Source organism: Quercus suber, unplaced genomic scaffold (assembly GCF_002906115.3).
Source record: "Quercus suber isolate HL8 unplaced genomic scaffold, Cork oak 2.0 scaffold_617, whole genome shotgun sequence".
In the NCBI taxonomy this organism is placed as follows: Eukaryota; Viridiplantae; Streptophyta; class Magnoliopsida; order Fagales; family Fagaceae; genus Quercus; species Quercus suber.
In genome coordinates, this window is record NW_027070060.1 from 260,161 (window position 1) to 273,708 (window position 13,548).

At 35.0% G+C, this 13,548-nt stretch overlaps 3 protein-coding genes across 8 annotated transcripts; 1 reads left to right on the forward strand and 2 right to left on the reverse strand.

Moving 5' to 3' along the window:
• LOC136064064 (protein GRIP-like) lies at positions 1 to 2,922 on the reverse strand. Of its 6 annotated transcripts, none has more exons than XR_010625714.1 (6): positions 2,787 to 2,922; positions 2,429 to 2,696; positions 1,544 to 1,647; positions 1,192 to 1,297; positions 998 to 1,056; positions 1 to 562 (listed from the first exon to the last, which is right to left on the reverse strand). XR_010625714.1 is itself a non-coding variant. In XM_065765249.1 (6 exons), the coding sequence occupies exons 2-6, from the start codon at positions 2,612 to 2,614 to the stop codon at positions 452 to 454; spliced, it is 342 nt and encodes a 113-aa protein (XP_065621321.1). In that variant the 5' UTR covers positions 2,615 to 2,665; positions 2,787 to 2,919; the 3' UTR covers positions 1 to 451. The 6 variants fall into 6 exon arrangements, 4 of the variants coding, with proteins under 4 accessions (XP_065621321.1, XP_065621319.1, XP_065621322.1 ...); XM_065765249.1 differs by lacking the exon at positions 1,544 to 1,647 and having other exon boundaries at positions 2,429 to 2,456; positions 2,577 to 2,665; positions 2,787 to 2,919; XM_065765247.1 differs by lacking the exon at positions 1,544 to 1,647 and having other exon boundaries at positions 2,429 to 2,456; positions 2,577 to 2,696; positions 2,787 to 2,919.
• A 1,657-nt stretch (positions 2,923 to 4,579) lies between these two features.
• On the reverse strand, positions 4,580 to 6,069 carry LOC136064063 (oligopeptide transporter 4-like). The gene is made up of 2 exons (XM_065765242.1): positions 5,863 to 6,069; positions 4,580 to 5,340 (listed from the first exon to the last, which is right to left on the reverse strand). The coding sequence occupies exons 1-2, from the start codon at positions 6,013 to 6,015 to the stop codon at positions 4,726 to 4,728; spliced, it is 768 nt and encodes a 255-aa protein (XP_065621314.1). The 5' UTR covers positions 6,016 to 6,069; the 3' UTR covers positions 4,580 to 4,725.
• A 3,292-nt stretch (positions 6,070 to 9,361) lies between these two features.
• On the forward strand, positions 9,362 to 13,542 carry LOC112002326 (oligopeptide transporter 4). The gene is made up of 3 exons (XM_024034477.2): positions 9,362 to 10,199; positions 10,823 to 10,920; positions 12,952 to 13,542. The coding sequence occupies exons 1-3, from the start codon at positions 9,651 to 9,653 to the stop codon at positions 13,529 to 13,531; spliced, it is 1,227 nt and encodes a 408-aa protein (XP_023890245.1). The 5' UTR covers positions 9,362 to 9,650; the 3' UTR covers positions 13,532 to 13,542.
• Positions 13,543 to 13,548: the final 6 nt, after the last annotated feature.

Genomic DNA, 13,548 nt, shown 5'->3' on the forward strand with positions numbered 1-13,548 from the left:
TATGAAAAATAGGATCTTCTTTATTGAATTGAACATCAAAACTTGAAAACTAGATATCCATATAACCAATTTGGCAATCACCAAATCATAACTCTCATGAACTTATGAATTTGCAAATTGCATGACAGAATCATCTAAAAAAGCCTAAACCACTATAATAAACTTCTCTTGCTAGACATAAACATCAATACTATCATTCATCATTCTTGCAATACAATCAAAACTACTAGCTAGCCCCACCCACCCACCTTCAATAACAAACATGTTACAAAAACACCAAAAAAGAACAAGAAAAGGGTGCTTCAATCTATAATATAAATCAAGCATGCCTTGTGTGGAAATTGTCAAGAAGAGGCATGCGACGTCTAAGCCAACACCATTGCTGTTGAGTTGCAGTAGCAGATAGATAATCCTCATGCAATAAAACAATCCTTTGACTTGTTTTCCACTTTTAAGAAAATGAGAATCTTGAAAAAAGAGAGCAGGAAGATCCAGGAGCATCACTTGCTAGGCTTGGTGGAACATCTGTAGAGGCACGGTATGCTTGTTGACACTTGTGAATCTGCATTTGCATGCAACATGCAGTAATTAACAGATGGTTGAAGATGCTGTAATGAACCTCATTGCCACTTTTGAGAGAGTAGTTTCTAATATATGCTTGGACACATTCTAGCATAATGTACCAAACTGCAATGCAGCATCATCACTTGAAACCATGTCAGAAAAGACATACATGACTTCCAAAAGGTCAACAAATAGGTACTTGCTCATCTTATGTAAATACACTTCTGAGGTTTTATGCAAGTTTTCTTCCAAGGAAACATAGTGGACTGACAGGTTTGGCCCTAGGCTACCATCTTTGCCTGCTAGCCTGGCATTCAATGTTAAGGGGCAGCTTACCATGACATATTTCATTATGCGGAATAAAATAGAGAGCATGACATAAATCAGAATACCCAATAAAAATGGAGCATCTAATACAAACTGAGAATTTTACCTCTTCAGGACTAGATTGAAGCAGTATTCCAATCACGGGTAGTAGAGCCTCCACTTCACCTGTTGTGGCAAAAATCATTATAATTAAAACTACCAAGTTTTCTGCCAATACCAACATACATACTTCTTTGAAAAAAGGGAATAAAATTCAAATTTACTTTTGTGATTATAACAGCTAATCTTTAGTAGAGATACCTGTTCCAAGAAGCTTTAAGATAACATTTTTCAAATACGTCATATCTACCCCTTCCCTCTTCTGCATTCTTTCCAAGTTGAGAAGCTCAGACTTCAGCATGGCTTCCTGCACTCATTATGTTCAAATTTCTAATATAAATTAATGAGAAGCTCAGCTCCCCTCCCCCACTTCCAAATAAAGAAGAAAGAAGGCAAAATTGCACAAAAAGTCTTATAATATGAGTAGTACTAGGTTTTAAGGCACATGGAAAACACTTTTTTTTAAAATACTTCCCTACATATATTCATAGACATGTAATAATCCTGTACTTCCATTTCATCAACAGCTAATCTTCAGTAGAGATAGAGATACCTATTCAAGAAGCTTTAAGATAAAAAATTTCAAATACGTCATATCTACCCTTCCCTCTTCTGCATTCTTTCCATGTTGCGAAGCTCAACCTTCAGCATGGCTTCCTGCACTCATTATGTTCAAATTTCTATTATAAACTAATGAGAAACTCTGCTCCCCTCCCCTACTTCCGAATAAATAAGAAAGAAGGCAAAATTGCACACAAAGACTTATAATAAGAGTAGTACTTGGTTTTGAGGCACATGGAAAACACTTTTTTTTTTAAAAGCTATACTGGTACTATTTTTATGAAAATAAAGGCTATTGTGATATTGATCATCATTCAAAAGCATAAACAACGACTACTTGAACATTATCCACAAAAACTTCTGTTAACAAATGAATACAAAAGTTCATCAAGATATAAAGCCTAGGTACAAGCAAAAACGTTTTGGGGGAAAAATCAAAGAACACATGATTAGAAATACAAACTGATGCCAAAATAAATATTTCTAGTTTGTGTGGGTTTTTATCAACAGAGCTCACTTAATCAGGCACTTAAATTTTTCCATCAGAGTTGGTTGAAACTTACAACTCAATGATATAATTGGCTGCTTGCTAAAATGTCATAATAAATGCATTGGGAGACTCAAAAAGGTACATTTTAAATGAGATGGATTTTTTGAGAGAAATGTTTATACCAGAATCTACGGTTCTACTGTAAAAGTGCTTAAATTCTGTGCATCCTGCTTTTGCACAACTGATAATTCCAATTAGAGAAAAAGGATATGTTAAGACCTCACTAGCTAACCCAAGGGTTTGGTTTTTTTATAGATTGAGAAAAGCTTTCAACTTATATTTAACTAATATAGGTGCTGACAAGTGGTAATAGGAATGGTTTCATACCTGTGTAGTGATTACCATTGTGATCAACCTGAGATTATTAATCATTGTCAGGCCAAGTACTAGAATATTTAAATCTAAGTCATCGGAAAGTGTTAAGTATCAGGTGAAATTTAACAAATATTTAAGAAGACAAAAGAAGGAAACGGACAGGTGGTTTTGACTCCAAAGATTGATGAAGATCCTCATTGTAATCAAGAAGTTCAGAGATTTCTTTGTCCTTCTCCTCAATCATTCGATCTGCAAGATCATGAAACCTAGATTGATCTTCCTACAAGTTATGTATCCAATTAACACAAGAACAACAATATAAATATGCTAACAATTAATCCAAGCCCAAAAACAACAAGATACAAGGTACCTTCAATCTTTCATATCATAATTTGAGCTCATCCAATTCTTTTTGTATATCCTGCCTAGAAGATGCTTCATTTTGAGCCTACAATCCCCCACAGATGACTGTAAAGATGAAACTACAAATTTTCTCTTTTGAAATGCCCACCAAAAAAAAAAAAAAAAAAAAAAAACCATGGTGGCCGTTGTTGGCTTCAACTGGTTTGATGGTTTGTGTGTGTGTGGCTCTATTAAAGGTTTGATGGTTTGTGTTTGTATGTGTGTGTGTGGCTCTGTGTGTGTGTGGTGATGGGTTTGGATAGGTTGATCGGTGTATCATGAGTCTCTGTGTGTGTATGGCTTTGTGTGTTGAACTGGTGTTAGAGGTTAAGGGAGAAAGAGAGGAAAAAAAATGACTGTTGGAAAGCCCAGAAAACCAAGTTTGGAAAAAAGTGACAGTTAGAAAGAAATAATAAAGAAAGATTAAAAAACAATATTTTAATAAAAATAGAGTTTTGGGATGGAGGTATTGTAAAATAGTATGGTATAATGATAAAGTGGCTTTTTAGAATGGTAAAATAGAGTAGAATTAGCATTTCCCAATACTAATGCTCTTATTTGAAACTACATAGACTGAACTTAAGTAAATAAATAAATGTCACGAACTAAAAGCATGTAATGTAATTTTTAAGGACCAAAATGTATTTAGGGTTTTTTTTTTTTGGTGGCCAACTCTAGTTTCTCTTCAAGTATTTTATTAATTATTTGGATGTGTGCAGGACAAAATATGTGAAATCTCATCCTACACATACATAATTATAAGGAAGAATAATTTAGAGTGATCTCAATATGTTGATTAAGAATTTTGAACTCAAAACCTTTGGATAAGAATTTTGAACTCAAAACCTTAGGAATCTTAAAAGACTTAGTAATCATTATCTTGAACCAAAAACAATGAGACTTTGGAATCACTAGATATCTACATAAAATAAATTTTTTTTTTTTTTGAAGCATGATAGATTTTCAACTTATATCGTCCATTTTATTATAATTGTTTTTTATTATTATACCAAAACATCAAATGGTTTTTGAAATTTGAACTTTAAATCTCTTATTCAACAATAATAAATTTATTAATTAAATTAACTAAAGCCTACTGCATAAAAGAAACCTTTAAGGTATGCCAACATGTTGATTAGTTAGGAATTTTTTCTTTGCTACCAAAAACAATACACTCTCTCTTTCTGCGCTGCCTTAACCCCACGAGTTGCCACTATGCCACCATATGAACTGCCAAGTGCCGAGGTCACCTCCACCCCCACACTGTACCCTACTCATCATTGTCACCCTGTCCATGTAAAGTGTGATGCAGTAACTGTGGCCTATGGTTGTGGGTCATGGTTGAAGCCATGAACATTAGATTTGGATTAAGGTTTGCGAAAAGAGAAGGTGGGGCTGAGATTAGGAAGTGCCACTTGAAAGAGGAGAGACACTCGAAGGATAGGTAAGATACATGATCAAAGGGCCAATGGGCCATGTCAATTCATTCTTCACATATTTCCTATCTTCATTCACAGAAGAACAATTATATCAAACAACATTAAAAGAGTTAAAGAGTGTAATATTGACGCAATTCAAAAGAATGACAACCAAATAGAAAACAGTAATGAAACTTGGACGACCAAAGTTATGCTTTCCATATGTATTTTTAATTGGTGCTCTGAAGAAGCTTTTATTCCTCAACATTGGTCACCTAATTTAAGTATATGTATGATTATATCTTCCCTCCATATCACGCATAGAAATTTAAGTAACTGTGCATTTCCATTTGAAGATGAAATTTTAGATATCAATATAAACCGTATGAAACATCTTTCTCCACTTATGTAACATCATGCTGTCAAAAAAACTTGCTAATACTATGCTATGTTTTATTACAGAAAAAAATTAAAAAAAAAATACAAGCCTTACTTCAATGGACAACCATCAACCACTATGCCCTTTGCCGTTGGACAAACTGCTAAATTACAGTGTTCACCTTCTGTACCCCACCAATTCACACCTTTCCCCTCCATACCCACTGAAAAGTACAGTAGCACTCCCATGAAAGCCAACCCTGCATCCAGTGCTCCTGAAAGAACATAATTGTACCTCTGCCACCACTCTTTGCGGTATCGATATACAAAATAATTAAAGATTGTTCCAACTACAACCCAGGCATTGTAGTTCAAGGCTGTTGCTGGAGGCATATTTCCTGTTGCTCCTAGGAGAACTGGAAGGTTAATGAGTGGAATCCAAGTTTGCTTTGGGAATGCCTTATGCAACAGCCAAACAATAATAGGTCCTATTGCACCTCCAAGGAAGAACCAATTTATTGCCTCATAGCTTCCAAGTCTTCCAAAGATCCGTTTAGGTCCCACCAAACCCCATATAACAGATGCATCAAAGAAAACTCGATCGCTAGGGCATGTCCAAGGACTATTAACAGGAAGGAGTTCTGGTTGGCATATGTTCTGAATTGAGTTTAACAACCACCATGCCACTCCAATGTTGATGGTTCCAGCAAGAATTGTTCCTATGAACTATGCATACACATGCAAAAGCAGCAGAGTAGATAATAAATTGAGTAATTGTACAAAATATGTGAAAACTAGCAATATGTGAGTGAGTCATGAATTTATGGCAGGTTCCATTTTAATAACATTAGACCAATACTTGCATCACATAGTTGCTCTCGTGATAAGTCTAGACTTAGTACATACGCAAATTCTTATGTGATGTTTCCATCAGTATCATGATTTTGGAGGTACGTCTTGCTATGTAACATGAATGTGATAGCTCGGAGAGTGAAAAAATGGTATTAGCATAAAACCACATAGGCTAAAAAATTAGAGGTATATCATTGGCTATGAGCTTTGGTATTTTTTGAAGATGATTATTGCTTATATGTATCATGATTTCTTTTTATTTGACTCGAAAATCTGGATGATCATAAATTGATATTTTGACTCACGTTAATTTCAGTTGTTAAATTGATTGTAGTTAAGAAGTGTGTTTTTTTAAAAGGTTGGGAATGAGGGGGGAGCAAGTAAAGAAGTGTTTACCTGAACTAAGAACATTGATCTTGGAGGAATCTTCATGTAATGTCCTAGCTTGAAGTCATTGAGGAAAGAGACAGCTTGAGCCATGCTCATATAGCCATAGACTTTAAAACTTACATTGGCTATTGGTCTTCCTGGATATATGAGACCCATCATGTACTCCGTTATTATGTTTAGCCCTGGTGTCTGCAGATTAGATAAGAGTATCACAACAATGGTGGAAAAGTAGTAGATAGTTTACGTTGATGGTGACCAGGTAAACTATGTAAATTCTTATTAAGGTACTCTGACAAAACTATAATAATAACTAACATCAATCAAAATTCACAAAATGTGATCAAATAACTCAATTTAATGGGAGCTGGTTTGATCACATATAACCTGTTATTTATAGCCATTTTAAAATTGATTAGACTATTGGTGTTATATATTTTCAAATTTTCAGTAGGACATGAAAAGTTGTGACCAATACAGCTATAGCCAACAAATTAAGAAAATATATTGTAATTATTGAGAGGAAAAACAAGTTCAAGTTTCTTTATTGTATCAATCTTTTGTTGCAAGAATAAGGTGAGGTGAGAGAAATTTAACCCAATAAGTTATGATACTTTTTGGAGCAGTCCCCAGCATGGCATCCGGACTTGATTATTCAAAACGGTACAGAGTACAAAGGAAATTGTAATTGTCACAACTAGCAATAAGTAAAACCACCACGAAGGTATGCCCTTGTATTTCCTCATCAATTTTGTATGAATATCCTCCCTGCCCTTGTAAGAAGCTTAAAATCTCTCATAAATTTCTCTGTGAATTAAATTTGTATCAAAATGTGAATGTTTGGGTATAAATTTGAGTTTTAGGATATAAGCACTAGATAATTAGCATTCAAGCTTACGAAATTTGAGATAGTAAATATATGTACCACAAATTTAGCATTTACATTATTATTATTTTTCAAAAAAAAACCTAAAACATACCACATTTAACATATCTTAGTATATTTACCTAAATTTTGTTCTTTGTCGCATGTTTTACTTGTAGAATTTCTTGCTCGTCTAATTTATAGTATTCACATTGAAAACTCATAAAAAAAAAGCATTTCGATAATACATTACCTTCCATAGAAGAGTGTCACATGTGAAAGGGTGGCAACAATAGTGGCAAAGCCAAAGCCATAAGAGAGAGCGAAAAAACATGCTTAAATGAATTGGTCCTTGCTCCTCATACTTGGCTAGATCTAACTCAAACTTGTTATTGACGATGGCTGATATGTTGTATTGTTGACCTTGGGATGTAAACAACTGAGAAGAAAAAATGGGAAATCTACTTGCATTGTATAAGTCAAATCCCCAATATGCTATAGGGGTTGCAATGAAGACTATCAATACATAGCCTGCAAAAACGTTCATAATGGAGAAGGGGCTAATGAGGGGGCTAAATAGGAAGGATGACACTGCAGCCCAATCGAGTGTCATTGCTCCTAGTCCAAGTCCTTGCATGCCTAAGCCAATTTGTTGGGCAGTGACTGATTTAAAGAATGCCCAACAGATCCATGAGATGTTTGTCAATGTTGGAAAGAGGTACCCTGGCATTGTGTACCATGTAAAACTACAAATTAGTGCAATTAGGAAGAACTTTGCCTGTGAGAACCGCTTCTCTTCTTTCTCTTGCAAAGCCCTGCATAATTCATATCAAAATTTTATGTTAAAACTTAAACCTAAGTAGTTTATTGTTATTCATATATGGAGCATAGAGACATTGTTAGCTGTTTATGTTGATCCAGTTTTGGATGCTAGGAAGTGAAGTTATTACTTTAAAAATGGAGCCAATTTGAGATAAAAATGTTGAGAGTGATGAGTATTTAAAATATTAGTTAGCAACGGATTGAAGTAAAATTTTATGAGCCATCAGGAAAATGTGTGATGATAGAATGACTTTGTATGTGACACCAATTGATAGTAATGAGATTTTTTCAAGTTGATTTGCATAATTGGATTTTGTTTCTAGTCATTCCACCACCGTTTGAGTTCTTTGTGTAGAAAATACCACTGTAGTTAAGAACTAAAATGCTATGATATGAAGGATGTGGATTAATTATCAATCAAGAAGTAGCCTATTTCATGCTCCAGGATGAAGAGTGATCTAGATTTTTATTTGCGTTTCAATTTATATTTTTGTAAGAGTATTTCTTTTGTCATTTCAAAATAAAAATCAAACCAAGAATAAAATTAATTATTATTACACCTTATACTAATATTCATGGGATTTATTTAATTTATCAAGAGGTTCACATGAATTTTCATGTAGAGAATATTGAACTTCCAGAGTCTGTTTGAACCAGAATCTGGTATAAGGCTAGGAGCATGGTAAAAGGTAGGAAGACAGTAGTAGATTTTGGATTAAAAGTAAATGACAGTTTGGTCTAAAAGTTAGTCTCAACAAAAAAGGGCCCCGTTTCTTTGTGGTGAAGAGGTCTAGTGCTCTAGCTCTACCTTATCTCCCATTGTAGAATAGATTGTCCCTTCATTTTTTGAAGGTGTCCGTAGTCTCCTTGGGATAACACTGTTATTCCTTGGCTTGTTGGGTTTTTTTCAAGGGTATAGGGAAATAGGAATCAATTTAATCTGTCCCATTTTTGTCAATTTCATGGACGATTTAATGCAATCATGGAACCGTTTTACTCTATCAGAGAGGGAAGGCCCGGGTTGCTACCTTACCAGCGAGGATAGTACTGTTGAATTCTCTATTGCAGCTAAATTCCTCACTAAAAGAGCTCTCAGTGTTGAAGTTCTAGCTTGGACTTTTACTCCTCTATGGAGAGTGCGAAATGGTTTCAAGATTCAGAATATCGGTGACCATAGAGTACTTTTCACTTTCGACAATAAGGATGATGCAGACAGAATCCTGTCAAGTGAACCACAGAGCTTCAATAAACACCTGGGGGTTATACAACGATACGATAGTGATATGACCATCCAAGATCTCAAGATTGAAAAGACAACTTTTTGGGTCCAAATCCATGGCATTCAGCTTAGGTACATGACTTTAGAGGCGGCAGTAAAAATTTGTCAGGTTGTGGGAGATGTACTTCGGCTAGTGGTATCCAATGTTTCGGATGGTGGTAGTTTTCTGCGAGTCGGAGTTTTAGTTGACATATCATTACCCTTATGTCGCGGTCGCTTATTTCTCTAAACAATAAGAAACAGGTTCAAGTTTCGTTTAAATATAAAAGGTTACCAAATATGTGTTATTGGTGTGGTCGGCTTACCCATGATGATAGATACTATGAGCTCTTGATCGAGAGAGAAGGGACGTTATGCACTGATCAAACGAAGTTCAAACTCTCACAAACCCTTTATCACAACTGTCTTATATGATAAATTATGATTAGTAATTTGTTACTTTCACATTAACTTACAATTTTTTTTTATCACTTACAATCAACCATACTGTACAATTGTAACAAAAATTGTGTGAACAAAAATGTTAAGATTACAACTTCTATCCCAACTTGCTTATATGATAAATGGTGAGTTTTGGATTAGAAGTGGTAGGCCAATACATGGTCGTAGCATTACTTCGCAGTGGGCGGTCCTATAATTATTCTCACATCCCCCAACCCCACCCCCTCAACGAACGAAGTCTCTCTCACTCAACAAAAAACGCACTAAAGTCTATGGTCAAAACCCAAAAGCACTCTCATCCTTCCATCCTCATGCAATAAAAGACCAAACCTCCTTCCTATAGTTCCTACCAATAGAGAAACCAAAATCCAACTTGCAGCAGCAGCAGCCATGGATACACTAAACATACAAACACCATACCCCAACACCAACTCCAACTCCACCAAACCCACAGACCCAGAAAAAGACATCTCCACCACTGACGAAGATGAGGAGCTCTGTCCCATTGAAGAGGTCAGGCTAACAGTGGCCAACACAGACGACCCTACTCTCCCCATATGGACTTTCAGGATGTGGTTCTTGGGTCTAATCTCATGTGCTCTTCTTTCCTTCCTCAACCAGTTCTTTTCCTACCGTACGGAGCCTCTTATCATTACCCAAATCACTGTTCAAGTCGCCACCCTCCCTATAGGTCGCTTCATGGCTTCTGTTCTTCCCAAGACCAAGTTTCAGATACCTGGGTTTGGATCCAGGAGCTTCTCGTTGAACCCTGGTCCGTTTAACATGAAGGAGCACGTACTCATTTCCATCTTTGCTAATGCTGGGAGTGCATTCGGATCTGGCTCAGCATATGCTGTTGGTATTGTCACTATTATCAAAGCCTTCTACCACAGGAATATCTCGTTTTTTGCTGCTTGGCTTCTTATTATCGCTACTCAGGTAATTTCTATTATAGTATGATACCCTTTTCTTAAAAAAGTGCTTTTTTTGGATGTAAAAGTTTTTGTTGTACACTTTTCGAGAAGTATTTGGATTATTGTTATCACTACATATATATATTATACACACATATATATATATATATATATGAAAAATTATTTTTTTATGTTAGTATCAGAATCTCTTTTTTTGATCTAGTAGTGTCAGAATCTTGAGGTAGGAGTTGTGTTTTAGGGGACACTTTTCTTGCTGATTTGGAAATTGATTTGAAGCAAGAAAAAAACAAAGCAGTGGGTAAACTAAAAGTTAAAGCCAAGGCAAAACCTTTTGTTTTTGGTATCCCGTCCCATCATTCTGCAATTTGCAATAATGATGTCCTCTGGATATATTTCAATATCATAGTTTGACATTGGGAGAACAGGATTTGGATCCGGTGCAAAATACTAGGGAATTGCACCGGGGGCATTTGCACCATAACAACTCACATTAATTTTTACTATTTTTATTTTTATTTTTTAACTTTTAATTTTTTTTACTCTCATATTTTGAACATGTTTGAAAGGGTGATTTATCTGAATATGTATTTAGAGATAACGGGCACGGTGGATTGCATTAATTTGCAGGTATTAGGATATGGTTGGGCTGGACTATTACGGAAGTACGTGGTGGAGCCGGCACATATGTGGTGGCCTGCTACTCTTGTTCAAGTTTCACTTTTCCGGTACGTTCTCTCATTCATCCTCAACTGTCTTTTTGTTATTGGATTTTTGTTTTTTTTTTGGCCTAATAAAGATAATTTATTCAAGGGTCATGCTAACGAGTGTCTTTAAGGCACTTATTAATAATTCATTTTAGGAAAGTTTTGATACAACTTTTATGAGAAATGAAAAAAGTTGTCAAAATATTAATTACTTTTTTTTCGTTTCCTATAAAAACTTTTTTTAAATGGATTATTAACCAGTGCCTTAAGGGTACTCGTTAGCATTTCTTTTTATTCAAAAGCAGACAAACATTTCCCATGATTTCATTCATAATTTAGTTGCATATGCATTATTTGGTTTATTATATTGAGTCATGTTAACAAGTGCCATAAAGCATTGGTTAACAATTCAATTAAATAAAGTTTTTATGAGAAAAGAAAAAGAAAAAAAAAAAAACAATTAATGTTTTGACTGCTTTTTTGATTTCCCATAAAAGTGGTATCAAAATTTTCTTAAAATAAATTCATAATATTTGGATTCTGCTTATCATGAATTTTCACTTTCCTTTTCTCCCAAAAAAAAAAAAGAATTTTCCCTTTCCTGTTTTGAATATTGCTATTACCCCAACAGAACCCAAAATTTGCCCACGAGTTGTAAGCAAGCGGTAGAGTAAATTATGACAAAAATTGTAAATTTTATCGTGGTACTAGCATTATCCTTTCTTTCATTAATTTGTCTTCTTTTACTGACCAATGGGGGCAAGAAGACAAGATAAGGTATTAGAATTCAAAATCTTACCCACGGTAGCATGCCGTAATGAATACACATTAAGAATATTCGAAAACAGGACCTACTTCTAATCCTATCCTATTGATCATTAAGAGAATGAATCTTAATAATTGATTATAATTTTCAAAAATATCAGAGCTACGCAAACTGCAATTTTACTAAAGTTTATTTAGATATAATTTATTTGTTAAAAATTAAAAATTTATTACTAAAAATATTATAGTAAAATAATTTTTAAAAGTATAAATTATACTATAAAAGTCACATTTATTTAAAAATTTGCGTTTCACTGAATATGGTGATTCATAAACAATATAAAAACAAAAACAAAACAAAACGCAACTTATATTGTGAATAGCTGAAACATGCGCAGTACTCATGGGTCCCACTTCAAACGCCAAACGCACACTGAACATGCAATCCATTGTAGGTCTGTGTGAACTGACTTAAAACATGAAACAAAATTTCAAAGTGTTGGAGTCCACAAAATATGAAAATACTTATCCGAAAGGACAGAATTAAATAGTAAATAAGAAAAAAGCGTACAAGTCCAGCTGTTCCAGTTTACAAGATTCTAAAATGCCATCAAGCTGACTTTGGAAAGTGGTTCTACTTTACATAGGCGCATCTTGTTGAATATAACAAGCTACAGTTATGTTCTTTGGGCCACATATTTGCGGCCCCTAAAAAATTGACCTACTTTATAAGAGAGAGAGAGAGAGTATATTGTCAGTTTGCAAGGGAGCTGCATGCCTGCACGTGACCCATAGAGATAAAACAATTATTGATTTACAATTTCAATGTTCATATATTCAAATCTGAAATTGCACCAACTTGTCCAAACTAAGTAAAATCTGATCCAAAAAGAGAGAGCAAGTGGGCATTTTAACAGTTCTAAATTAAATGGATCATGTGGAACGAACTGCGGTACCGTCAAAGTGGCAGTTGTCAATTAAAAAGGAGTAAAGGCTACTACATGGATACTGAGTGATATCTTCCTTTATGTGTCTCCTTATCATATGCCTTGATGCTCTTAACCACACAATCGGGCCACCATGCATCATGCATGCATGTGAGACAGCCAATCCTCTTATCAGTTTTTAGTTTTTACACCAAGTCACCAACTGTAATAATATCAGTAATAAACCTGAATTTTACACCAAGCCTCATCTTGTTATAAATTACAAACTGTTTATTATGATGCACTCAAAAAAAAAAAAAAAAAAACCTTCATTGATATAAAATTATGATTTATTATGCAGGGCTTTGCATGAAAATGAAAAGCGGCGCATGTCACGAGCAAAGTTCTTCCTAATTGCACTAATTTGCAGTTTCTCATGGTATCTGGTCCCAGGGTACCTCTTCACAACACTCACAAGCATATCATGGGTCTGCTGGGTATTCTCCAAGTCAGTCACAGCCCAGCAGATAGGTTCAGGCATGAGAGGCCTTGGACTTGGAGCCCTTACACTTGACTGGTCTGCTGTGGCATCTTTCTTATTAAGCCCCCTCGTCAGCCCTTTCTTTTCTATTGTCAACGTTTTTGCTGGCTACTTTTTGATAGTCTATATTGCAATCCCAATAGGATACTGGGGGTTAGACTTGTACGGTGCAAGGAGATTTCCTATTTTTTCATCACACTTGTTTACAGCCCAAGGTCAAGCCTACAACATATCAGCTATTGTAAATGACAAGTTTGAGTTAAACCTATCCAACTATGAGGAGCAAGGACGGATTCATTTAAGCATGCTTTTTTCTCTCACTTATGGCTTTGGATTTGCCACAATTGCATCCACGCTCACACATGTGGCCCTATTCTACGGCAGGTATATTCCCAATTGATTCTCAGATGGTTTGAT

Coding starts and splice junctions, on each gene's coding strand:
- LOC136064064 (XM_065765249.1), bottom strand. CDS start 2,614: ATGAGGATCTTCATCAATCTTTGGAGTCAAAACCACCT. Junction 1,298..2,428: donor CAATGGTAATCACTACACAG/GTATGAAACCAT, acceptor TAATGAGTGCAG/GAAGCCATGCTGAAGTCTGA. Junction 1,057..1,191: donor CTTAAAGCTTCTTGGAACAG/GTATCTCTACTA, acceptor TTGCCACAACAG/GTGAAGTGGAGGCTCTACTA.
- LOC136064063 (XM_065765242.1), bottom strand. CDS start 6,015: ATGATGGGTCTCATATATCCAGGAAGACCAATAGCCAATGTAAGTTTT. Junction 5,341..5,862: donor GATCAATGTTCTTAGTTCAG/GTAAACACTTCT, acceptor GTGTATGCATAG/TTCATAGGAACAATTCTTGC.
- LOC112002326 (XM_024034477.2), top strand. CDS start 9,651: ATGGATACACTAAACATACAAACACCATACCCCAACACCAACTCCAAC. Junction 10,200..10,822: donor TTCTTATTATCGCTACTCAG/GTAATTTCTATT, acceptor ATTAATTTGCAG/GTATTAGGATATGGTTGGGC. Junction 10,921..12,951: donor GTTCAAGTTTCACTTTTCCG/GTACGTTCTCTC, acceptor TTTATTATGCAG/GGCTTTGCATGAAAATGAAA.